The following is a 27,834-nucleotide window of genomic DNA, read 5'->3' on the forward strand; positions in this document are numbered from 1 at the left end:
CGTAAAAGAATAGAATTCTCATTTAACGATAAAGCTTGTATGTGTCCTGTACAGTTCAGATAATGAATTTTACCAAACTATTCACGACGTGAAAAAAAGAAAAATCTTGTGGGTTGAAGAAAAGCACATTCTTCCTGAATCATATTGAATTTTTTCTCAGGTTGTAAAGTTGAATAAGCCCTGTCCATGTATTGTCATCCACCCTGTCCATGTCCTCTCATCAATCCTGTCCATGTATTGTCATCAATCATGTCCATGTATTATCATCAATCCTGTCCATGTATCGCCATCAACCATGTCCATGTATCGCCATCAACCATGTCCATGTATCGCCATCAACCATGTCCATGTATTGTCATCAATCATGTCCATGTATTATCATCAATCCTGTCCATGTATCGCCATCAACCATGTCCATGTATCGCCATCAACCATGTCCATGTATCGCCATCAACCATGTCCATGTATTGTCATCAATCATGTCCATGTATTATCATCAATCCTGTCCATGTATCGCCATCAACCATGTCCATGTATCGCCATCAACCATGTCCATGTATTGTCATCAATCATGTCCATGTATTATCATCAATCCTGTCCATGTATCGCCATCAACCATGTCCATGTATTATCATCAGTCCTGTCCATGTATTTTCATCAACCTTGTCCATTTATTGTCATCAGCCCTGTCCATGTATTCATGTTTTACTTGTATCATATCTAGATTTGCTGTTATGGTGTCAATTTTCTTAAGTGTTTCTCATGTATAAGATTATTCGTTCCTTCAGATAAATGTCAGCAATATACACCCTATCGTAGTAATGCACATACTGAGTAGTAACGCAAAAACGGTGTTGGTAACTTACGCACTGTAGTACTAATATCTCACTGACAGTAACGCACACCCTGTGGTCGTAACATGCACTCTGCTTTAGTAACATACACACTGTGTCAGTAACGTACACACTAGTGTAACGTACATACTGTGGTCGTAACGTACATACTGTAAAAGTAACGTATAGACTACGTTAGTAACATACCACTACCTGCCACCAAAGCCCCTCCCCGACCAGTTGTATACCCCGCCTTCACTATCTCTTAACACAAGGGGGTAGACACCAAAACTTATCCGCCGCTTGCTGCCTAAGCGAAGAAAAATTTCGGTTGGCGGGTAACACATCATCATTTTGGACAATCACATGTCTACCAAATGGCGTCCTAGCTTCGTCTCTTCGATGTATATCAACTGACTGTTACATTTTCTCTTGTGTCTCCCCTGATAATGTGATTATTACACGAAAGTGCACTTGGGAACTTTTCGTGTTTCATTTTCCCCGTGGACTTATAGGAATATATATATATATATATATATATATATAATGTACATAATTCATACTGTCTGCCTTTATTCATTCCCATCGCCACCTCGCCACACATGAAAAACAACCTCCTCCCCCCTCATGTGTGCGAGGTAGCGCCAGGGAAAGACAACAAAGGCCACATTCGTTCACACTCAGTCTTTAGCTGTCATGTAATAATGCACCGAAACCACAGCTCCCTTTCCACATCCGGGACCCACAGAACTTTCTATGGTTTACCCCAGACGTTTCACATGCCTTGGTTCAATCCATTAGCAGCACGTCGACCCCGGTATACCACATCGTTCCAATTCACTCTATTCCTTGCACGCCTCTCACCCTCCTGCATGTTCAGGCCCCGATCACTCAAAATCTTTTTCACTCCATCTTTCCACCTCCAATTTGATCTCCCACTTCTCATCGTTCCCTCCACATCTGACACATATATCCTCTTTGACAATATATATATATATATATATATATATATATATATATATATATATATATATATATATATATATATTATCCCTGGGGATAGGGGATTAAGAATACTTCCCACGTATTCCCTGCGTGTCGTAGAAGGCGACTAAAAGGGGAGGGAGCGGGGGGCTGGAAATCCTCCCCTCTCGTTTTTTTTTAATTTTCCAAAAGAAGGAACAGAGGGGGCCAGGTGAGGATATTCCGAAAAAGGCCCAGTCCTCTGTTCTTAACGCTACCTCGCTAATGCGGGAAATGGCGAATAGTTTGAAAAAAAAAAAAAGAAATATATATATATATATATATATATATACAGGGAGCGGGGGGCTGGAAATCCTCCCCTCTCGGTTTTTTTTTTAATTTTCCAAAAGAAGGAACAGAGAATTGGGCCAGGTGAGGGTATTCCCTCAAAGGCCCAGTCCTCTGTTCTTAACGCTACCTCGCTAATGCGGGAAATGGCGAATAGTTTGAAAAAAAAAAAAAAAAAAAAAAATATATATATATATATATATATATATATATATATATATATATATATATATATATATATATATATATATTTGGGGATTTGGGGCCTGGATGTGGAAAGGGAGCTGTGGTTTCGGTGCATTACACATGACAGCTAGAGATAGTGTGAACGGATGTGGCCTTTGTTGTCTTTTCCTAGCACTACCTCGCGCTCGCGGGGAGGAGGGGGATGCGATATCATGAGTGGCGGGGTGGAGACGAGAATGGATGAAGGCAGCAAGTATGAATATCTACATGTGTATATATGTATATGCCTTTGTATGTATATGTATGCAGACGTTGTATGTTTGGGTATGTATATGTGCACGTGTGGGCGTGTATGTATATACGTGTGTCTGTGGGTGGGTTGGGCCATTCTTTCGTCTGTTTCCTTGCGCTACCTCGCTAACGCGGGAGACAGCGACAAAGTATAATAATGATATAATGAATATATATATATATATATATATATATATATATATATATATATATATATATATATATATATATATATATATATATATATATATATATATATATATATATATATGAGTCCACGGGGAAAATGAAACACGAAAAGTTCCCAAGTGCACTTTCGCGTAATAACCACATCATCAGGGGAGACACAAGAGAGAAATATAACAGTCAGTTGATATACATCGAAGAGACAAAGCTAAGACGTCATTTGGTAAACATGTGATTGTCCAAAACATACAACGAAATAGAAATTGAAATTTATATGTATGTATATGCGCGTGTGTGGGCGTATATATATGTATATATATATATATATATATATATATATATATATATATATATATATATATATATATATATATATATATATATATATTTCTTTCTCTCAAACTATTCGCCATTTCCCGCGTTAGCGAGGTAGCGTTAAGAGCATAGGACAAGACCTTTGAGGGAATATCCTCACCTGGCCCCCTTCTCTGTTCCTTCTTTTGGAAAATTAAAAAAGAAAAAAAAAAGCGAGAGAGGAGGATTTCCAGCCCCCGCTCCCTCCCCTTTTAGTCGCCTCCTACGACATGCAGGGAATACGTGGGAAGTGTTCTTTCTCCCCTATCCCCAGGGATAATATATATATATATGTATATATATATATATATATATATATATATATATATATATATATATATATATATATATATATATATATATATATAGTACATATGATCTAACAACTGTTTGAACACCCTGTCTGACATCTACCTGTAGACACGTCGAGAGAGTTGCCAGATGCACGATGACTAACCCTTGTTATACCCAGTTGCCGATAATTCATCCATTTTCTTGGTAGGATAGAAATTACTGGCTACTGGGGCCATTTATTTTCGGGATTGTGTTTATTTAGAGGGAAGGTTTTAGCAACAATATAAGTTGATTAAGAGGAAAGATGGCAGGTGTGAGTGGTTTTACCACCGAACAGTACCATTCCCGTGTACATCGGTAGGAGCATCTGCTCAGTATAAGTGCGAGTTCAAAGGTTCATGTCCAGCCGGTCAACTCCCCCCCCCCCCCCCAAACCCTTCCGCAGGAGTGTGCAGACGAGTCCAGGAGGGTCCATGTCGTCCAGTAATCCTGGGAGTCGATAGGCCTATAGCTCAAGGAAGAACCGACCAGCAGTGTGGGTAAGTAGGCTACACAAGATTTCTAGAGCATGTAGAATCTTATTTATCATTTAATGGGGAAAAATTCAGGGTGACTGCGTGACTTAGCATTGTTACACGTACTGCCTAGTGATACACTCACAGGCACGATGAATGTAAGTATCTATGGAACAGAGTCTATCACATTACTCTCTGGCATATAAACAATGACTAGAAGCGCAAACATCCTGAAATAAATGCAGTAAATCCCATGCTCATTTTCGATTACCATAGTTTTCAGTACGAAGGGAGACTTTACCAAACGCATCTTCTCTACAACTTAACAACCCTGAATAACCTTCACCATCTACAGATGTACCTTTCGTATCTACGTATTATCTTTACTATGCTTTTGACACCAATGCCCTTTCACATGACCCTTATGGACTTCACTATGCACTAATCTTCACTACAACTTCCACTCCACTGGCTCTTAAGCTGCTCATGTGGGACAGGACAAAGACTACCTTAGCTACACACCTTATATGTACTACACGCTGGACATCACTAGCTCAATGACAATATTAGATCAGGTCATCCCTATCTTCACTCCATCATGACAAGCGAAACCAGCGCATTCTTGATAAACCATAATTCTTCACCCGCTGCAAACGCATATTCACTTCGCCCTCGTCTTCGTTATATCATAGTCACCAATCGCCCTTTCCCTAAAAACAAATGGTCAGGACAGAGATAACCTTGAGAAGATTATGAATGACACAATCAATCTCTTCAGTCATTTCTGAATTATTTTGTTAATGGCAAAACTGATAACGATGTCAGACATATTTTGCCAAAAAGAAATTCATTCAGAAAGATATATATATTTGTTCGAGTATAACTAAAGGCGGATGATCATGATATTCTTTTCCTTGTGAAGTTAAACAAAATATTTGCCACAATGTAGGTGTGATAATTCTGAAAATGATATCACAGAGGTTTGTTCCCTATTTCATTTTCCGTTATAATTATCAGTATAATGAAGAGTTCCTCGGAGTTGCAAGAAAAGCGGCAAATGTTTCAACCTTGGAGAAAGTAACAGCCCTTGTGGCAAATGTTTCAACCTTGGAGAAAGTAACAGCCATTGTGGCAAAACTCTCCCCAACACTTGGCCACTCACAGCTCTTCCTTCTAACCGCATCTATACGTCATGACGTGGGCGTGGCAGAGCTTGTCACCCCCATATATACTGGAGAAGCGGCCACCAACAGCAGTTGAATGTGACTCTCGCATCTGGTCGCCTCACTATGGCTCTCACTGTGGTATGTACGATTCTTACGATTTAATGCTGATCTGAATTAAGGCTGGATCAGTCAAATGTAGCAGTCGATACAGAGAATGCTGTAATTAATATCAATTGAATTCACGTAAAAATTAGATTTACTACGTCTCTCCCGTGAATCTTAGGCACTGATAATGATATATAATGTTACAGTTGGTAATTCTGGCGTGCGCCGGAACTGCACTAGCTTCAGTTCACCCTCCGGTCTACGGCCACCATCAGCCTGCCTATGGTCACCAGCCGGCTTACGGCCACCAGCCCACCTACAAACACGATTATTGCGACCCAACAGCCGCCCCTGCCTGCGCTGCCAACTCCTCACTCATCTACTGCTTAGAGGATCCTGAATACCCTGAGTATGAGGTCAAGGGTGCCATTAGTGCAGACCATCTCTTCGCCAAGAAATATGCTGATGTGGCCGACCAGTCGGCTGATGACCTAGTCGATATGGTGACCAAGGAGCAGGAAGAGGCTTTCGATTATTCCTACTACACAGGTGCCTCAACTGGTGACTCTCCTTATGATGCCACCCACTGGGGCGGTCCAGAGGGGTACATCTGCCCCTCCGACGTCGTTTATGCCACGCCCAAGCGTGCCCAGAATGTGGAGGGCAAGTGGCGTGTCATCGTCAACGACGTCCACTACTACACCCAGACCGCCCGCCTGGAGACTTGTCTGTTCCCTGAGGCTGCCTGCCGCGCCCTTGCTCCCTGCTACAAGAGCCACTGCACCCAGAAGTCGGTGTACCACCGCCTCCTCTCTTACGACCCCTGCGATCCTTACAAGGGTCTCTTCATCGACATCTACAAGCTGCCGTCTGCCTGCTCTTGCCACCTCCCCGCTTAAGACTTTTCTACAATGAAGAATATCAGCTTGAGGCACTCAGGGTATTCCTGATGCTCCGGACCCACAACAGAACTACCGACACCCCCTGTAACACCCGCTCTTGCCGCGGAGGAGAAGACCCGAGATGACTGGAGAACTGCTTTCTTCACGTACCATCAATGATCATGCCAGGGACTCCCGGGACGCTCCCCGTCGCTTCTCTTATTTACCCCTTTCCTCAAACTCCTTATTGATGGTAACCATATGAATGCCAGATGCGAGAAGCTGCTGTAATATTTATTTTTGTCAATTATAAGCATATAAAAATTCCACTTATATGGATTTTTTCTTAATTCTAAGTTTTCTATTTATGATATAATGTCTGAATTCTTTGCTCACATATTTCTCAGAATATACTTCATAGGTTAAGGAGGGAGGCTGTAGCGGGATGTATACGATTGTTTGACGTACACTTAGGTATTTCTCTCACAAGTTGAATTATTTCCCAAGTTCAGAGTTGAGCCAAACTTCCACACCACAAATAAAGCTAGAATTGGTTCTGAATGTTGCCTATACTATGAGGTCACTGGTAGTCTTATGTACCTAAACTGTTACAAAAGACTGACCTCTTTTCGGTCACTTCAAACTTCATTAAGAGAAAATGGAAAGAAAATAGTTATGAAAAGAAAATAGTTATATATATATATATATATATATATATATATATATATATATATATATATATATATATATATATATTACACAATCGCTGTTTTCCGCGTCAGCGAAGTAGCGCCAGAAAAACACAAAGAAAAAGTCCACATTCGTTCACAGTCTCTAGCTGTCATGTGTGATGCACCAAAACCGCACCATATATATATATATATATATATATATATATATATATATATATATATATATATATATATATATATATATATATATATATATATGTATAAATATGGACAATCGCATGTTTACCAAATGGCGTCCTAGCTTCGTCTCTTCGATGTATATCAACTGACTGTTATATTTCTCTCTTGTGTCTCCCCTGATGATGTGATTATTACACGAAAGTGCACTTGGGAACTTATCGTGTTTCATTTTCCCCGTGGACTCATAGGAATATCCTGATCACGCTCAAAATTGTGATCCTTTCATATATATATATATATATATATATATATATATATATATATATATATATATATATATATATATATATATATATATCTTTCTTTCTTTCAAACTATTCGCCATTTCCCGCATTAGCGAGGTAGCGTTAAGAACAGAGGACTGGGCCTTGAGGGAATACCCTCACCTGGCCCAATTCTCTGTTCCTTCTTTTGGAAAACTAAAAAAAAAAAACGAGAGGGGAGGATTTCCAGCCCCCCGGTCCCTATGTAAGGCATGTGTACGTGTAGGAAGAGAGGAAAGTGATTGGTTCTCAGTGAATGTAGGTTTGCGGCAGGGGTGTGTGATGTCTCCATGGTTGTTTAATTTGTTTATGGATGGGGTTGTAAGGGAGGTAAATGCAAGAGTCCTGGAAAGAGGGGCAAGTATGAAGTCTGTTGGGGATGAGAGAGCTTGGGAAGTGAGTCAGTTGTTGTTCGCTGATGATACAGCGCTGGTGGCTGATTCATGTGAGAAACTGCAGAAGCTGGTGACTGAGTTTGGTAAAGTGTGTGGAAGAAGAAAGTTGAGAGTAAATGTGAATAAGAGCAAGGTTATTAGGTACAGTAGGGGTGAGGGTCAAGTCAATTGGGAGGTGAGTTTGAATGGAGAAAAACTGGAGGAAGTGAAGTGTTTTAGATATCTGGGAGTGGATCTGTCAGCGGATGGAACCATGGAAGCGGAAGTGGATCATAGGGTGGGGGAGGGGGCGAAAATTTTGGGAGCCTTGAAAAATGTGTGGAAGTCGAGAACATTATCTCGGAAAGCGAAAATGGGTATGTTTGAGGGAATAGTGGTTCCAACAATGTTGTATGGTTGCGAGGCGTGGGCTATGGATAGAGATGTGCGCAGGAGGATGGATGTGCTGGAAATGAGATGTTTGAGGACAATGTGTGGTGTGAGGTGGTTTGATCGAGTAAGTAACGTAAGGGTAAGAGAGATGTGTGGAAATAAAAAGAGCGTGGTTGAGAGAGCAGAAGAGGGTGTTTTGAAATGGTTTGGGCACATGGAGAGAATGAGTGAGGAGAGATTGACCAAGAGGATATATGTGTCGGAGGTGGAGGGAACGAGGAGAAGAGGGAGACCAAATTGGAGGTGGAAAGATGGAGTGAAAAAGATTTTGTGTGATCGGGGCCTGAACATGCAGGAGGGTGAAAGGAGGGCAAGGAATAGAGTGAATTGGAGTCATGTGGTATACAGGGGTTGACGTGCTGTCAGTGGATTGAATCAAGGCATGTGAAGCGTCTGGGGTAAACCATGGAAAGCTGTGTAGGTATGTATATTTGCGTGTGTGGACGTGTGTATGTACATGTGTATGTGGGGGGGGGGGGTTGGGCCATTTCTTTCGTCTGTTTCCTTGCGCTACCTCGCAAACGCGGGAGACAGCGACAAAGTATAAAAAAAAAAAAAAAAAAAAAATATATATATATATATATATATATTTCATACTATTCGCCATTTCCCGCATTAGCAAGGTAGCGTTAAGAACAGCGGACTGGGCCTTTGAGGGAATATCCTCACATGGCCCCCTTCTCTGTTCCTTCTTGTGACGCATTGTGACGCAGGTAGTGCAGGGTAAATGGAGCAGGATATGCTCAGTGTATTCTTTATAGTAGCTGCATCGTAGGCATGAAGAGTATAGCTGTATGACGAAATAGTGTGTGGTGTTAGCGTGGTGGGTGATGTTCGGAGCGGTTGCGGGAGAGTGTGGCTCATGTTTGTCCAAACAGTGTGTTTACTGATGCGTCTATGTATATGTCCTGTGAGTTGGATTTTAGGAGTGGGATGGGAGGCCGTGTGTTTAGTGCTTGCCAGGGTATTTCAGTATGTTTGTATGTGTTTTGTCACTTTTATATTTGTTGGGGGTGGGGTGATACGGGAATTAAAGCTTCTGAAGTGTGAGGCTGGAGTAAGCTTTTATTTCTATTTGGGGGTTGGGGTTAGTTATCTAGGGTGAGAGGAATCTAGTGCTGTTCCACAGAAATGAGTGCCGAACATGTTAAAGTAGGACTGCATCGGGAGCTTTGTTTTCCTGTGAAAGTTGTGAGCTTTGTGGTTACTGGGCAGCCATTGATTGTTCTGAGTGCACTATGTTGTATGGTTTGCAGCGTTATTACATTTGCTTTTGAGAGGGTGGAAGACCAGGCAGGTGAGGCACAGTGTAAAATAGACGGGATGAATCGTTCGTATAAGATATTTTTGGATTCTTCATCTTGTTCAACTCTGGTCCCAGTTAGTGTTCTGAGGGCACTAGTTTGTGTCATGCTCTTATGATGATATTATGTGGGAAGTGAATGTCACGTGTGTTTCGCACTTGACGCCTTGAGTGGTCGGTGTTTTGTTCATAGTAACTGTTCATTCAAAATGACTGAAGGGCGTGAGATGAATTCATGTTTATCTGAGGTTAAAAAGAAAGACTGAAGATTTCTGAGATGTTGAAATTATGTTCTGGGACAGTCATCATTCCAATTGTTTAATGTAGAGTTATGTTTGATTTTGCTGCTATTTTGTTAGGGTGTGATGTGAATGGAGGTGGTCTGCATACGAAAGGACCTTCGTGTTGAAGTTTGCCTAAGGTAATTATCTCAGCACCAATTTCAATGAAATGAGTCCTGGTGTTATTCAGGATACTTCTAATGGCTCCTACAGCTCACGGCTGCACTATTCTCACACACAACTCAACCTAAGCCAGGTACCCATATATCGATCATCCCTAAGGGGAGGATGAACAGTTGGGTTGAGTGTGGACCTACTGCCTGGCCCAAGATTCAAACCTGTGCCAGCCTTGCCTCGGGTAGGCCCATGCTGTCTCATAGTTAGTAACGTTAACCACTACACCACGGAGACCTCGACATGAGTCTGTCTGCCTCTCTGTCTGACCCAATTTCTTGTCCCGCCTTAGCTCGGTAGTTTCAGGAGCAGATGAACAAGGGTCTCGGTTGCACACATCCATTCTATGCCTGCTATGCATAATGTCTAAGATCACATTCTACCATACACTGCTAAGCCTTACAGACCATTCCATTATTTACTTTGATAGCTTCATGTTCCTTGGTTCATTCCACTGACAGCACGTCGGCACCCATATGCCACATCGATCCAGTTCATTCGATCCCATGCGCGCTTCTCAACCTCCTAAATATTTAAGCTCCGATGCCCCCAAATCCCCATCACTCCATCCTTCGGTGTCTTTCCTAGCCCTTGCTCTACAAGTTTTGCCACATAGATCCTTTATCGGAGTATCTTCTCTCATCCTCTTCATTTGTCTAAACCACTTCAGTACACTGTCATTTCTGTAACGATCAACACCACCTCACACAATGTATCGTCCTTAAACATTTAATCTTCATCACGTCTACCGTCTTCCTTTATTTTGTATACAAGCCCAAAGACTCGCTTCCATGCAACACTGTCGAGACTAAGGGACTATAAAAAAAACCATATTTGCCCTTTCCTTCTTCACGCTCCGTAATATACTCATGAACTTAACGTTCCTTCCTCACCCTTTGATTCACTTCAGCCCCATCGTTCCATCCTTTGCCCTGTCTACTTCCAGATACCTAAAACACTCCACCTCTTCCATGTCCTCTCCATGCAGCCTTATACAAGCCATCCAGTCTCGTCCCTTTGATTCACCCCATTACCTTCTTCATATTCATATTTACTCTCAATTTTCTCCTTTTACATACGGTTTCTCCAGATTCATAAATGCCACATACAGTTCACTGTCTTTCTCCAAGTATTCCTGACACAAATCCTTTACAGCAAACACCTGATCTGCTGATCCCTCAACGTTCCTCTTAAATCTGATTTTCTGTGCATATCACTACCCTCTCAGTCACCACTCAGCAGGCATAAACAATAGACTTATACCTCTGTAATTAAAACAATCACGTTTGTGAAAAACAAAAAGATAGATAGATAGATAGATTGATTGATAGATTACTAGACAGAAAAATAGATTGGTAGATATTTGACCAGATAGAGAAATAGACAGGTAGATATCTAACTAGATATATAGCTAGACAGAAAGGAGATATTCAAGTAGATAGATAGATAGACAGATGAGTAGATAGAAAAGTAGATATTTACTAAATAGACAGATAGATAGATAAAGAGATATTGATAGATAGATAGATAGATGATTAGTTAGGCAGGTAAATGTTTAACTAGATAGGTAGACAGATAGATAGATAAGTAGATAGGTAGATGGATGGATGGAAAGTTAGGTAAATATCTACACAGATTTTCATATGTTTATTTATCGTTATGTAATAATAGGCGATCTGAAGTAAGGCTAGGGTGAGGATACAGGCGATAGGTGGTTATAATGGAGGAGAAGCTTGAACCACCAAGTGTTTCTGTGCTCCTGTAAGTTTAACCAGGCCATCACATTCCCCAGATCTTTCTCCACAATACCTTTTATTCTGATAAATTTACTTGATTTTTTGGAGTGTCTCACAGAAGCATACTTGGCCAAGACACCAGTGATATATGCATCATCAACCCAAAGGAACGGGACTTGGCTAGCAGCGAGTAACAAACGTGAGGCAAGTGGTGTGGCCATGACCCAGGCACCTCCAGCACAATATGGAGGGTAATTGTCCTCTGGGAACTCTTCTGGCTGTACACACCAACGACCTCTTCGTCTGACTGGAGGTTTATCCCAAATGTAGCAAAGAAAACTGTCTGCGGTTCCGTGCCTTTCTAGAAACTTTGTTAGGAAAAAAACATCGATGAGGACGTCGTCATCTGTGTGGAGGGTCCAGGGCACATGGAGACAATGACGTGTGACCCAGTGTAACGACGCCAGTGCCTTGTAGCTTAGTAGGTGGTAGGTATCCGTGTAGTTACCCTGCCGGACAAGTAAGGCAACATCACAAATATGTCACATGAACATTGACCCATACAATGAAGAAAACAAAACTACTTAAAACAAGGAATAACATAAGATTATGTATTCCATAATTGACATATTCTGGTTAATGATTCAGCACTTGAACCATGGGATACTGCACGTCCGGTCAGTGGGACACATGTTCCAAAATAACTATAGATTAGCTAATGGTACTATAATGGAAGCTTGACCTGGTACTTACTTAGCCGTGGTGAGGCAGACCTGGTACTCACCTATCCAAGATCAGATCGACCTGGTACCCACCTAGCCGTGATCAGGTCGACCTGGTACTCACCTAGCCGTGATCAGGACGACCTGGTACTCACCTAGCCGTGATCAGGTCGACCTGGTACTCACCTAGCCGTGATCAGGTCGACCTGGTACTCACCTAGCCGTGATCAGGACGACCTGGTACTCACATAGCCGTGATCAGGTCGACCTGGTACTCACCTAGCCGTGATCAGGTCGACCTGGTACTCACCTAGCCGTGATCAGGTCGACCTGGTACCCACCTAGCCGTGATCAGGTCGACCTGGTACTTACCTAGCCGTGATCAGGTCGACCTGGTACTCACCTAGCCGTGATCAGGTCGACCTGGTACTCACCTAGCCGTGATCAGGACGACCTGATACTCACATAGCCGTGATCAGGTCGACCTGGTACTCACCTAGCCGTGATCAGGTCGACCTGGTACTCACCTAGCCGTGACCAGGACGACCTGGTACTCACCTAGCCGTGATCAGGACGACCTGGCACTCACCTAGCCGTGATCAGGTCGACCTGGTACTCACCTAGCCGTGATCAGGTCGACCTGGTACTCATCTAGCCGTGATCAGGTCGACCTGGTACTCACCTAGCCGTGATCAGGACGACCTGGCACTCACCTAGCCGTGATCAGGTCGACCTGGTACTCACCTAGCCGTGATCAGGTCGACCTGGTACTCACCTAGCCGTGATCAGGTCGACCTGGCACTCACCTAGCCGTGATCAGGCAGACCTAGTAATGACTTAGTTGTGCTCAAGCAGACCTGGTACTGAGCTTCCTGTGAACAAGTGATATATATATATATATATATATATATATATATATATATATATATATATATATATATATATATATATATATATATATATTATCCCTGGGGATAGGGGAGAAAGAATACTTCCCACGTATTCCCTGCGTGTCGTAGAAGGCGACTAAAAGGGGAGGGAGCGGGGGGGCTGGAAATCTTCCCCTCTCGTTTTTTTTTTTTTTAATTTTCCAAAACAAGGAACAGAGAAGGGGGTCAGGTGAGGATATTCCCTCCAAGGCCCCCCAGTCCTCTGTTCTTAACGCTACCTCGCTAACGCGGGAAATGGCGAATAGTTTGAAAGAAAAGAAAAAGATATATATATATATATATATATATATATATATATATATATATATATATATATATATATATATATATATATATATATATATATATATATATATATATATATATATGTGTGTGTAAAGGCAGACAGTATGAATTATGTACATGTGTATATATGCATATGTCTGTGTGTGTGTATATATATATATATATATATATATATATATATATATATATATATATATATATATATATATATATATATACATTAGTGGTCAAAGTTCTGGTACGAGGCTTGTGGTAGCTTCTTATATTATGTTTTTTTATTTGCTTTGCCAAGTCTGCTTGTAAAGAATGAAAGATACCGCAAATTCTGCTCTTGAGGATGGCTTCTCCAAGTATTTTTTAAAAAAAGGACTGATTCATCCTCGTGTGAAGTACTGCCGGAGAGGTTCTAACTCTACATACTTGCCTAACTGACCAAGGACCAAAGTAATGCAACTCATCAGCTTTCCCAATATGACAGTCAACTCTTGACCCACTTGCAACAGACCACTGGGTCCTAACAAGGCTGTTTGTGGTAGTAAAAGAGAACAAAACTCACAGATTAGTGTGGTAAAAGTAGAAAAACATAGATGATTCAAAGAGAGAAAATTATGAACTTTTCGTTTATAGGTGGATTTGCAGCAAAATATTCATGAATTCTAAGCTTAATTACATCTATGGTATTGCTTTCAACTATTCTGGTTAATCATTCTATATATTAACTATCCCGTTGAAGAAAAAGTACTTCGCTCCATTTGGGATAACATGTTTGCCTACGAGTTTGCATCCATTACTTCGAGTGAAATTAGACGAATCCAGCCTTAAGTAGCTTCTTTGATCAAGATTACTGAAGCCTTTGATAATTTTGAATATCTGTGTTAGATCATCACTTAATCCTCTCTCTTCGAAGCTAAATAAATCTAAATCGTTTATTAGATTCTCAGAGGCATTGTTTTCTCAGTCCTTGAGAATCTTCACGGTAGCTCGCCTTCTATAATCATCACATTTTGTTTATTTTTTCTCAAGTGGAGTGACTAAGAATGAATAAATGTTCGAGATGGGAACGCCAGTGTCTTGTAAAGAGTAAGAACAATATCCCAAGACTTTAATCCGAATGCCCTTCCTATGAATCCAAGAATTTTGTCCGCCTTTTGACTTTGGGTCACCAGAGATTATTTCATCCAAGATTTTTTCCTCATTCACCTTTTGTAATGCAACAAAATCTATAATGTAGTTCGCTTTTCATTTTTACTACCAATGTATAAAACTCTGACTTTCATTCATTTTCGTTTCCTTTCGTACCGATTATACATCTTCATATTTTATTTCAGTATGCTACATGATGTGTTTCCTTCCAAGCAACAGAGACGGGACATGAGTTGTATCTTTAGTTGTAAATACAGATGCTAAAACATATAATTCATAATCTTTGCCATGGTTTCGTTGTCCTGAACCAAGTCACCATTTTCTCTAGTTACTGGATGAGTTGACTGTGCAATGACTCTCTTACATAAGTGAATATAAAACTCTTTACGGTTTGTTTTGTTGTTTTCAGCAACATATGCTTCGTGCTGACGTTTACTTTCACGTTTAAGTTTCTTTGTTTCTCTTCATCAGATACTCTGGTTTCTTCAGTGAAGTGGCTGTTTGCGTACCCTCGCCATTGGTTAGATTATGTAATGCTCATTAAGAAAGTGTATCGCATGATTACTGCATGAACTTTGGTAAGTAGAAGATGAGCTGTTTTGATGTGCATTTCTTTCCCAACACCACTAAGCTCTGAAACTCTTTACCATACCTTTTTCAGAGACACGGTTCTACTTCATAAAATTCTGCTATTTTTTCCTTCTCTTTTTACTTTTTCATCTTTGGTTTCTTTAGATCTTTATTCTGGTTTTGAGGAAGGCTTGTCAGTGACCGGAACCTATGACATAAAAGGGAAAAATACTTGATTTTCAGTTATGAATCGTCTGTCTTGTGGATGTTTCTGTTTATAATCTCTTTACAGTCTTATAGCCTTGCCTGACTGGTTGATAAAAAAGAAATCACATATCATACCTGTATAATGTCGTGGTATCGTGTGCTCTCCTCTTTGAGAATTTTTTGCTCTTCTCTGGTCTTAGCAAGTCCCACCATGAAGACCACGCCCATCCTCACGTCTTTGTCGTAAGCTCCGGCAGACGCCCACGTCGATCGGGTCTCCATCCTCTTCTCCACGGAGCTAATGGACGAGTGTACATACGCCACGATAGACAAGTGTGGACGTCTCCGGCAGAAATCAGCCTCCTCTATTAGAAAGTGTGGTGAAAAGTTTAAAGGAGTGCCAGGAGACACGAGGCCCTTGGCGTTCGTGACGGACGCTGGTAACTGTGGCAAGAAATGAAGAGATAAGTTGGCGACACAACTGTGCAGATGTAGGAAGATGAAATAACTGTACAGATTTGGGGAGATAACACTACTATGCAGATGTGGGGAGATAGCACAACTTTGCAGATGTGAGGAAGTAACACAACTGTGCAGTTATGGGGGAGGCAACATAACTCTACAGATGTGGGGATATACAGATGTGCGGAAAGTAACGTAGCTATACATATGAAGGGAAGGCACAACTATGCAGATGTGGGGAGGTGTCAACAATTTTGATGCAAGAAACCAAGTATTAGTGATGAGAGCTTTAAAGGCAAAGGTGAGAAATGTTGCCAGTTGAGGGTATAACCAAGAAGCATGCGGTATTCAGTAAGGTGAATGGGAATATTGAACAGCTTGTGGAGCTGTGTGCTGAAAAATGGCTAGTGATTGTTAATACCTAGTCGAGAAAGATGGATATATACAAGTATACATGTATGAGTAGGGAAGATGATCAGCGGATATTTCTGGATTCCATACCAACTGATAAGCGTGCAAAAGAAAGATTCTTGGATGTGAAAGTGCCGAGAGGAGCAACTGGTGAGGTGTCTGAGGAAAGGGTATTGGTGAGAAGAGAAAGGTGAAAGTAAGTAGATTTGGAAAAAAATAAAGATTTTTGTGAAGAAATACCAGGAAACTTTGGTAGTAGAATGACAAAAGCTAAGAGTAAACGAAGATAGGTGAGTGCGTAAGGAGGAATGGAAGGGGTTTAGAAAAGCAGTGATGGCATGTGCGATAGATCCGTATGGCATGCGTAAGGTGCACGCTGGGAAATTAGAAAGGATAGTGAGTGGTGGAATGAAAAAGTGAATATGTTATTGAAAGGGAAGAGAGATATATGGGCGTTACTTAAATCAAGGAAAGAGTTCAAATATGTGAGAGAGATATAAGGAAAAGTGGGAGGTTATGAGGAAAGTGTAGGGGTTGAAAAAGAGGGCACATGATAATTGAGGTGAGCGAATATCAGTAGACTTCATGAAAAACAAGAAAATGTTTTGGAAGGAGGTTGAATAGTGTAAGAGAAAGAAGGGAACAAATGGGAACATCGATAAAGAGGTCAAATGGAGAAGTGGTAACAGTTTATGATTAGGTGAGAAGATAGAGTGAGTATTTTGAAGGACTATTGAATGTCTTTAATGACTGAACGTCAGATGGAGGGTGTTAGGGTCGGGGAAGTATGGAAAGTAGAAGGAAGATAGGAAATGTGGTGTAAGCCTTGCGTACGATGAAATGTGGAAAGGCGGTTGGAGAGGATGGCATTCAGTTGAATTTCCAATTGTGCAATGTTATGCTGTATGTTTATTGTGGCTATTATGATGTCAGGGTGTTGTGATGTAATCATAAGGTCGCCTGCATATAAAACGACCCACATGTTGTGCCCGGAGTAATGGGAGGTCGTGTAAAATATGACTGAAGAGGGCTGGAGAAAGACATCCTCCACGAGGAACTCACTTATAGAGCTTATGTATTTTAGAGGTAAAGCCGTAGTTAGTGATGAATTAGCGGCCAGCTGTGAAATTGGCCAACCACTTTTTGTTGTTGTTGTGGAGAATGGTGTCAGGTGTTTCCTAGTGTGAGGATGTGAAGAGAAACCGTTTTAAATGCTCTGTTGGTGTCCATTGTCACTAGCATTGTACGAGACTGGGGATATGTTTGGTAGAGTGGTGGTGAAGTAGTTGGGTCTAAAGCCAGTCTTTCACAGAGTATGGATACTGGAGACGGAAGTGATCTAGGGAGGTAGGAGGAGGGACTTGAATGGTTAGCAAAGTTTTAAGGTTGGTATTATGTTAGCAAGTTCCAGACGTTAAGGATTCTTTCGTTTAACCAGATGTGGTTGAAAATGTCTACAAGTGCTTGGATAGCAACCGGGTCAAAGTGTTTTAGGTAAGAGTTTGATGAGAACATTTAGCAGCAGATTTGTTTAGCGTTTTAACTGCATTGTTTGTGTCGTTCAGAGTGAAACATTGGGGGAGGGGGGGAGGGTGACAGTTGTTTCCGGATGAACTTTGTATTTCTTTTTTTTCTATAACTTTTCGGTTTAGGGGCGATGTTACTTGGTGCTTGACTTTTGAGTAATATCTTACGAGTATGCTTTTGTGTTATTTGAATAGAGAGATGTCACTGGAATGGTTCAAAAGTGCTTCATTAGTAGGGGTTGGATTCGTGCGGTCAAAGTGTGGATCGTCTTCAACGTACGCGAGAGTCAGTTGCTGTTTGTCTTGTGGTTCATTGTGTTGAGAAAGGAGTGCCAAGCTGTGTTCTGCCTTTTAGTGATTAGGTAAGTGATGGTTTTATACAGAGTTTCCATTTGTTCTCTGGTTTGTATTGATGGTGAGTAGGTCTATTTGAAAAGACTTCTGTTTTATGCGTGTGACTTGTGGGGGGGTTTTATATTGTGCTTTGTGCTGGCTTGGTTGGAACGAAAGGACAAAGAGCATAATTTTGTCCACCTTGATAGTGAGGAGACAAAGGGTGACTTCATTCCAATCTTTTTTTTTTACCAGTTTGATAACATGAACAGTAAACAGCTCTCCGGAAGGTGCAAAAATAGAAAAACTAGAGGGAATATCATGAAATTAATCAAGAAATTGTTACAAAAAGATATAAAGAAGTACTTCTGCGGTAGAAGATGAATGAAATGTACTGAATAATGAAACTGTGAATAGTGACACAATGCATGTTTTATAGTTACTCGACAGTAGAGAAAGTTCAAGAAATGGGAGACCAACAAATATAAAATCCTTCATCGTACTGTACTGTACAAATAGGTGGTTACACACACACACACACACACACACACACACACACACACACACACACACACACACACACACACACACACGATTAATTGTCTTTCAAAAATTTATACATAAGGGTTACACAGAATTTGGTGCCTCAGATATAAGGCCTTTTTTTAGGTAAATTTTGGTCGCTGATACTAAATATGCCATCAGTTTTTCTCTATTAGCTCTGGTTATCGAGATATGATATACCCCTAATTGCTATGCATACAACCGATCGAGCACAAGGATTGATGACTAAAAATCATTATCTGTTGCCTTTTTGATAAAACAAAAATGGCTTCATACAAGTAGAAATTTCTTATTCATGATTGAATTTCATCCATAGAATCAAATACTGGTAAAACAAGCATAGCAAGTTATATATCACTGATACAATGTTTATTTACTCAGTCATCTCTTGATAAGTGCATTATCTCAAAAGCTAGAGCTGCTAGAAGGAAATGAAGGTCATACTCCTATTCAGTGTAATATAACTAGAATCAGGTCTAAAATCTGAGGCACCAATTTTTTTTTTTTTTTTTTAGTTTGTTCTCCTGTGATCTCTTGATCTTATATTCAAGTGAATTTTCAATATTTGATCGAGAGTTGCCTCAATTTTTTCCTCAGTATGATGAACGTGTAGCAGTTAGCCTATTAGACATAAATAATTTTCTTTCTAAATTTATCAGTATCAAAGGATAGACTATTGGTTGTGATAAAATTTCGCCATCGTACAATTATTCCCAAACTAAGATAACAAACATGTTGTAATGACAAGAACACATCTGATTCTCCAACAACAGCTGTTGCACGTACAACAGAGATTTACATTTCCTCATCACTGAGAGAAGAAAGCGCATATTGCCCAGGGATGTCACTCTCACTGAGACATATTACCCCATGATGTCACTTAATGAGATATATTACCCCATGATGTCCTACCCACTGAGACATATTATCTCATGATGTCACTCTTAATGAGATATAATACCCCATGATGTCCTACCCACTGAGACATATTACCTCATGATATCACTCTTAATGAGATATATTACCCCATAATGTCCTACCCACTGAGACATATTACCTCATGATGTCACCCTCACTTAAACATACGAGCACACACGACGTCACTGAAATATTATAGTACACTCCACCATAACTGAGAAATACATTAGTGCATTCCACCTTAACTAAGACATACAAGAGTACACTCCTTCATAACTGAGACATACAAGAGTACACTCCATCACCACTGAGAAATACATTAGTGCATATCACCATAACTAAGACATACATGAGTACGCTCCTCCATATCTGAAGCATACAAGAGTACGTTCCGCTTTAAATGAGAGGTAAAAGAGTACGCTGACCCATAGCTAAGACACACAAGAGTAAACTCCACCATAACTGAGACATACAAGAGTACATTCCACTATAAATGAGACACAAAAGAGGACACTCCACCCTCGATAAGTCATGCCTATGCCTATATATTATACACTGACCCATGTCTCCAAATGTATGGTGAACCACTGGGAGATTTGAAAATCTATATGAAACTCCAGATTTGCATTTTGCGTACTGCCCCCCCCCCCCCCCCCCCCCCTCCCCCTCCCCCTTCTCCTCCCTTGCCTCTTTCTATGGTTTCCTGCTTAATGCTGGACGTATTTGTCTTCTTTGTAGATTCTTGATTTAGGTTTGACTTATTGTTATTATCATTATCATCATTATTATTATTATCATTATTATTATTATTATTATTATTATTATTATTATTATTATTATTATTATTATTATTATTATTATCATTATTATTATCATTGTCATTATTATTGTTATTATCTTTTTTTTTCTTTCAAACTATTCGCCATTTCCCGCGTTAGCGAGGTAGCGTTAAGAACAGAGAACTGGGCCTTTAAGGGAATATCCTCACCTGGCCCCCTTCTCTATTCCTTCTTTTGGAAAATTAGAAAAATTATTATTATTATTATTATTATTATTATTATTATTATTATCATTATTATTATTATTATCATTATTATTATTATTATCATTATTATTATCATTATCATCATCATTATCATCATCATCATTCTCATCATCATCACCAACGTTAAACCCTTATCTCGTCTAAGCTATTTTCACTATACTCTTCTTCATAACATTCTCATCTTCAAATTCCTTTATCTTCAGTAAGATAGATTCAAGACCGGCCATCACCATGGATTGAACAATTCTACACAAATACTTACGTTAAGGCAACCTTGGTCAAGATAAGTGACCACGATGCGCCAGACTGTTAAGCTCAAATGTTGGAGCGGAAAGGTGAGGCTGCTGAAGCCGACCAGAACCATCAAGGTCACACACGTGCCCACCAACACCGCCCTTCTCCATAAACCTAAACCTGCCAACACAACACATGTTACTGAGGGTCGAACCTGCTAACACAATGCATGTTCCTGAGGCTCACATTTCACAACACAACACATGTTACTGAGAGTCTTACTTGCCAACACAACACATGTTAATGAGGGTCACACCTGCCAGCACAAAACATATTACTAAGGGTTACACCTGTCAACACATGTTGCTGAGGGTCACACCTGCCAACACAACACATGTTACTGAGGGTCTTACCTACCAACAAAACACATGTTACAGAGGGTCACACCTACCAGCACAACAAATGTTATTGAGGGTCACACCTGCCCACACAACACATGTTACTGAGGGTCACACCTGCCTACACAGCACATGTTACCGAGGGTCTCACCTGCCAACACATCACATATTACTGAGGGTTATACCTACCAACACCCGTTATTCTTATACCATTAAAGTACTTCTCTACATATTTTTTAACAAGTTTCTTCTTTAATTTCATGTTATGTTCTCTGGTTCCTCTATCCCTACGTCTCTCGAAAAACTGTTCACTGTCCACTTCATCGATCTGTTTTGAAAACTTAAAGGTCGTGATCAGGTCACCTCTCAGTCTTCTCTCTTCCAACATAGGCAAATTCAAAGCTTTTAGTCTTTTCCTGTAACTTAACTATTATGATTCTGGTATACTGTCGTTGTTGCCATCCTCTGGACCTTCCATATCAGCTCTATGTGCTTCTTTAAGTGCAGTGACCAAGCTTGAGAAGCATAGTCTAGTTTTGGCCTACTAAAGGATATAAATAGGTTGGTAAATATTTCCGAATCAATATACTTGAAATCTATTCTGATATTTGCCACAAGACAGTTTGTCTTTAATATATAATCCTAATGTGGGACTCTGGCAACAGCGTAAGGACGATATTGACACTCAAGTCCTTGTCACACACAGAATCCTGATGCTTACTTCCTGGTAGATGATAACGATATTGAGGCCTTTCACTTTGTTTAAACCTCATCACTTTACATTTGCTTGTATTGAATTTCATCAACCATATGTCACACCAACTTTGGAGTCTGTTTAGGTCCCCTTGTACGCTGATGCAATCCTCCTGTCTTTTCACTTCCCTCATGATTTGTGAATCATCTGCAAATATATTTAGGTATGGGTCCATATCTTCAGGTAAGTCATTCACATAGATCAAAAATAGTGCCTGTACCAAAACGGAACCCTGGACCACTCCACTGGTTAGGTTCATCCGCTTGGAGAAGGCTCCTTTGACATGTGTCCTTTGTTCCCTTTCACTAAGATGATTTATCCATCGGAGAAGAATCGCCCTTATTCCTGCCTGGTGTTCCAACTTCTTAATCATTCTCCTAATGCGGTTTTGCGTTAAATGCCTTCTGGCAGTCAAGATATAAACAAACTACCAGACTTCCCTTTTATCTAAGAGAGAGAGCTAACAGAAATCAGATTCGTTGCACATGACCTCCTTTCCTTCAAACCGTGATGCCTCTTACTTTAAGTAATTTCTCCTCTGTAGAAAGTCATTCATTTGCTTTCCGATTAATTTTTCCAGTTCCTTACAAACCACACTGGTCAAGGAGACTAGCCTGTAGTTCAGCGCCTCTTCCCGGTCTTCAATATTATAGATGAGTATGACGTTTAGTCTTTTTCACTCTAGCATTCTGTCTTTCTCCAGCGGCATTTAGAACAGTATTTCAAGAAGTCTGTCTGGTGTATTTGCACACTTCTTCATCATCAAAGGTGCTATTTCATCAGGACCACGAGACTTGTATAGATCAAGACCTTTTAGTAATCTGCTTATGTATTCTCTAGGTGTCTCAACATTTTCTAAAGCCTCCTCCCCATCCCATCTCACTGATAATAGGGCTATGGTGTCTTCCAATATGAAAACGCTTTTAAAATTGTTATTCAGTTCCTCACATATCCTTACATAATCCTCAACTACTTTTCCCTTTGAATCCTTTACCCTGATTTAACTGCTCTTAACTGACAATCTACTTATAACGAATGTATGGATTAGTTTTGGATTTTCACCAACCTTATCCACAATACTTTTTTCAAATCTTCTCTGTTCCTCCTTTCTTATTGTACAATACTCTAACCTAGCTCTCTATACCTTGCGTAAGCTGGCCGGCTCCACCACCACTGCCCATCTCTAAACTCATTTGTTTTTTGACATCTTAATATGAACCTTTCTTCCTTCTTTCTTATCCTTCCCTCTATATTTTTGAGGTTCATCGCAAATACCAAAGAACCTCTCACCACAATACCCTGGTTTCTGGCTGCTGAACTCTATTTCCCATTCTAAGCTGCCATAGAAACTCTGTGTAGTTTTCACGAATACTTTTCTTAAAGTCGTCTCATGTCTCCTCTTTTAACTTCCTCGTTTACCACATAATCGAATCTAAGCAATACGTGATCACTTTTTCCGAGTGGTGCATCATATATGATATTACCAACATCCTTGCTTGTCTTTTGAAAATAAGATTTAGTAATGTTGATGAATCAGTCCCTCTCATCCTAATATGTTCATTAACATGCTGGTATAGGAAATTTTCCTGTACACACCTCTTGGAATTTGTCTCCCCACTATTCTCTTTTCCCATGACAATCCAAATCCTACCAGCCTATTTCCTAACAACTGAAATCATTCATTATCAATACTTCACCTTTTCTGAGAAGTGCATGTTCTATTTCACGTACCATCCTGATTGTTCCTTCGTTGTTGGCATTGTATACGCCCACTGGATCTTTAAAATTCTTGGGAGGATTATTTGTTTTCAACACCGCTATGTACTTCTTTTCTATGGTTACCATTTCCAATTACGTATTGCCTCAATGGACCGTTTACTACTGTTTTCTTAAACTTATATCTTATTAGGAAAGTCAAACCTCATCCTCCTTTGTCTTCTTTTGCCCCATTACTATCATGAATCCCTCTGGTCGGAAAAGGTAAGATCTAATCTCTTTAGTATGCTTTGTTTCCACACCTCCAACGATAACAGATGCGTTCTCCCTTAAGGGATCCTTAAATTCCAGCTTCTAATCATATGCTACTAGTCCATTAGCATTTGTATATAATACTTTTAGTCTGCCATTACTATTACCTATCTCCCTGACCTCTCTGTAGCACTGAAAAGGGTGGTCCGTCCTCTTGCTTCATTTGGTGACTTCCATTTTGCCTTCTGATTGCATTCTTTGCTTTTTTCCCCTCTCTTCCCTTAGTCTACCACGTTTGATGAATACTTTGATAAATTCCATCTTGTCTTTGAGTTTCCTCCATGTCTTACTACTCTTAGATTACAAACCAAACGTATGCATATCGGGTCGTCCTTTTGTGTCTCGATTATAAACACCAATTTTTCTTCTTTCCATTATCCTAGAGTTTGTATCTAGTAATTTTGTTGCCTTTAATAGCATTTTAATGAGCATTTCTTCTTTCTTTCCCCATGCCTTATTTAGCGTATGCTCTTCATCCAGTCCCAAATATAATAAAAGATCTACGTCTGTCGAGCTCCTGATTAACTAATTTTTCTATTGGTGCCACACACCTTATACCTTAATCTGTCAGTTTGGGTTTAACAACCTCTGTGCCTTTAGCTTTCGTTATAATCTCCCTTTTTACTAACAAATTCTAATCCTGTATGTATGCACTTTTCTGAAATTTTCATCTACTGCACCATACATTTTGCTGACTGTTTCGTTTCTAGCAGTGCATATCTTTCTATGTAGAGCTTCAACCAGTGCCCTGGTCATCTCATTTTCAGTGTTCCCAGGCTCCTGTCCTTCACCATCAGTCACCTTTCTCTTGCCTAGTCCCTCAACATCCACGTTCCTCTCTACCATCTGTATTCAGTGTTATGGGCATTTCCTATAGTTTAAAAGCCTCTAGAACATCTAGAATAGTCTCTTCTGACCTCTTTCGCTCTTCAATCTGAATACATTCTTCATTAAAATCTTGCGTTTCAATTCCTCTTTCCAATTTCCTCTTTCATTTCATGACAATTCTCACAATCTTTAAATTGATTTTTGAGTTTCATTACATCCATTTCTAACCGCATATTTTGTGATCCCATTGTTTCATTCTTTAGCCAACAATGACGGCTATTTCCTCTTGGTATTATGAAGGCTCACTCCCCGGAGTACTGTGAAGGTTCACTTCCCTTGAGTGATGTGAAGGTTCACTCCCCTGGAGTGATGTGAAGGTTCACTCCTCTAGAGTACTATGAACGCTTACTTTCCGGAGCACTGTGAAGGTTCCCTTTCCCGGTTACTATAATGGTTCACTAACCTGGAGTACTGTGGCGGTTTACTCCCCTGGGTACTTTGAAGGTTCAGTCCCTGGAGTACCGTAAAAGTTCACTCTTGGGTTACTGTAAACGTTCCCTTCCATGGAGTACTGAGAAGGTTCACTCCCCTGAGTGATGCGATGGTTCACTCCCCGTGGTACTGTGAAGGTTCACTCGACTATAGTACTGTAACGGTTCACTCCCTCAGATTACTGTGAAGGTTCGTTCCCAGTGGTACTGTGGAGATTCATTCCACTGGATTGCGTTGATGACTCACTTTCTGGGTCACTTTGAAGGCTCACTTCCCTAAATTATTTTGAAGGTTCATTCCCCTGGAGTACTCTGATAGCTCAATCCCCGGTGTACTGTGAAGGTTCACTCCCCTGGAGCACTTGGAAAGCTTATTCCCGGGGTACTGTACAGGTTCAAAATCCCAGGTTACTGTAAAGGTTCACTCCACTGGAGAACTATGAAGACTCAGTCCCTGGGAGTACTGTGAAGGTTCACTCCCCAGTTACTGTAAACATTTTCTCCCCTGGGGATCTGATACAGTCCACTCCCCAGTTACTGTAAACATTTTCTCCCCTAGAGATCTGATACAGTTCACTCCCCTGGATGCTGTGAGGGTTCACTCCCCATGGTACTCTGGAGTTTCACTCCACTACAGTACTGTGACGGTTCACTACCCGGAGCACTGTGAAAGTTCATTCCCCTAGAATTCTTTGAAGGCTCACTCCCTTAGATTTCTGTAAAGGCTCACTACCAAGGGACTATGAAGATTCACCCCCCCGCTACCTTTATAGGTTCACTCCTCTGGTGAACTGTGAAGGCTCACTCCCTGGAGTACTGTAATGGTTCACTCTCCTTGTTACTGTAAAGGTTCTCTCCTCGGGAATGCTTGGACAACTCACTTCCCTGAAGTATTGTGAAAGTTCACTCCCCAGATCACAATCAGCTGATCTTATTGACCAGCATACATGAGCCTGCTAATGTTGCCATGCACAGTTTTCGTATTATGTTGCCCTAGATCTTAGATAACTACTCATATAAAGAAAATCATATATCAGCCTGAGTTATTCGTCATCTACACATTTTCATTATCACAACTCGCACTCAAGCGGATGTTCAGGAACTTTTCTTTTGAACTATATTCATGCTTGTCTTAGGTTTTGGATAAGAAAGAGTTTAAAATCACAAGTTTTGATTTACACACTTGAAATCATGAGACATTTGACACTTGCATCACCTGACCGTTCCACTGATGTGGAGCGCATACTGGTGCTTGAATGAAGTGTTCTGTAAGGCTGTGCAATAAGTATCTGAACGCCTATATACTATGATTGTACACACTTATGCTGTATCACACGTGAGAATCTAGCTATATATATCTTATCTTTAGCTAAATTCCCTTTTTCATGGGTTTGATCAGCTACATAGTGCCTCTCATTTCACACATACAAACCAGTAACCCTGATGCAGTGAAACATGAACCTCTGCCGTAATATGAACGTGTATCATTCCTCAAGTGAAACCGAGTTATTCATTCACAGCTCCACCTCCAACCACGAAATTAGACCCCAACCGAACAATTTCTCTGGTATCTTAATCTGATTTATCCCTAATTTTAACCCGTTCTTCTCGCATTACTGCTTATGTAATCTAATTACAACTAGCCAAGTTATCTCCCTATACAGCCTTCTTAGACTACACATCTATGAAATACAAGTTGTAAACAGTTCGTGTACTTACATTTACAGATATGAATTGTGGGCGTCGCTCGGAGGGTGAACATGTAAGAGCGTGGTTCGCGTGGCGGGCCTGACGCACACACTGACTCCTGCCTGGCTCCACACACACACACACACACACACACACACACACACCACCTTATCTATCTCGTCTCCCTTTATTGGGCCACATACACTGGGAGGTTCTTGCTGCACACATAGAATTAAAGTATTTCAAACGAGTATACCTCTTCATCAGCATTACCTAGCTTACATACCTCTGTCAAGGGATGCTACTTTGTACCTTATGAAACGCTGCGTAAAGCTTCATTTATTTAATCTCTCTCTCTCTCTCTCTCTCTCTCTCTCTCTCTCTCTCTCTCTCTCTCTCTATATATATATATATATATATATATATATATATATATATATATATATATATATATATATATATATATATATATCTTTCTTTTCTTTTCTTTTAAACTATTCGCCATTTCCCGCGTTAGCGAGGTAGCGTTAGGAACAGAGGACTGGGCCTTTTTTGGAATATCCTCACCTGGCCCCCTCTGTTCCTTCTTTTGAAAAAAAAAAAAAAAAAAAAAAAATATATATATATATATATATATA

At 40.4% G+C, this 27,834-nt stretch overlaps 2 protein-coding genes across 2 annotated transcripts; one reads left to right on the forward strand and one right to left on the reverse strand.

Annotated features, from left to right (window-relative positions):
• Positions 1-5,221: 5,221 nt before the first annotated feature.
• Positions 5,222-6,455, forward strand: LOC139764044 (uncharacterized). The gene is made up of 2 exons (XM_071690502.1): positions 5,222-5,274; positions 5,448-6,455. Exons 1-2 carry the CDS (start codon positions 5,260-5,262, stop codon positions 6,138-6,140), a joined length of 708 nt encoding a protein of 235 aa, XP_071546603.1. The 5' UTR covers positions 5,222-5,259; the 3' UTR covers positions 6,141-6,455.
• Positions 6,456-11,536: 5,081 nt separating this feature from the next.
• On the reverse strand, positions 11,537-27,323 carry LOC139764045 (beta-1,3-galactosyltransferase 5-like). The gene is made up of 4 exons (XM_071690503.1): positions 27,227-27,323; positions 21,037-21,188; positions 15,651-15,959; positions 11,537-12,147 (listed from the first exon to the last, which is right to left on the reverse strand). Exons 1-4 carry the CDS (start codon positions 27,267-27,269, stop codon positions 11,590-11,592), a joined length of 1,062 nt encoding a protein of 353 aa, XP_071546604.1. The 5' UTR covers positions 27,270-27,323; the 3' UTR covers positions 11,537-11,589.
• Between the last annotated feature and the right edge of the window lie 511 nt (positions 27,324-27,834).

This window comes from Panulirus ornatus, chromosome 48 (assembly GCF_036320965.1).
Source record: "Panulirus ornatus isolate Po-2019 chromosome 48, ASM3632096v1, whole genome shotgun sequence".
NCBI lineage: Eukaryota > Metazoa > Arthropoda > Malacostraca > Decapoda > Palinuridae > Panulirus > Panulirus ornatus.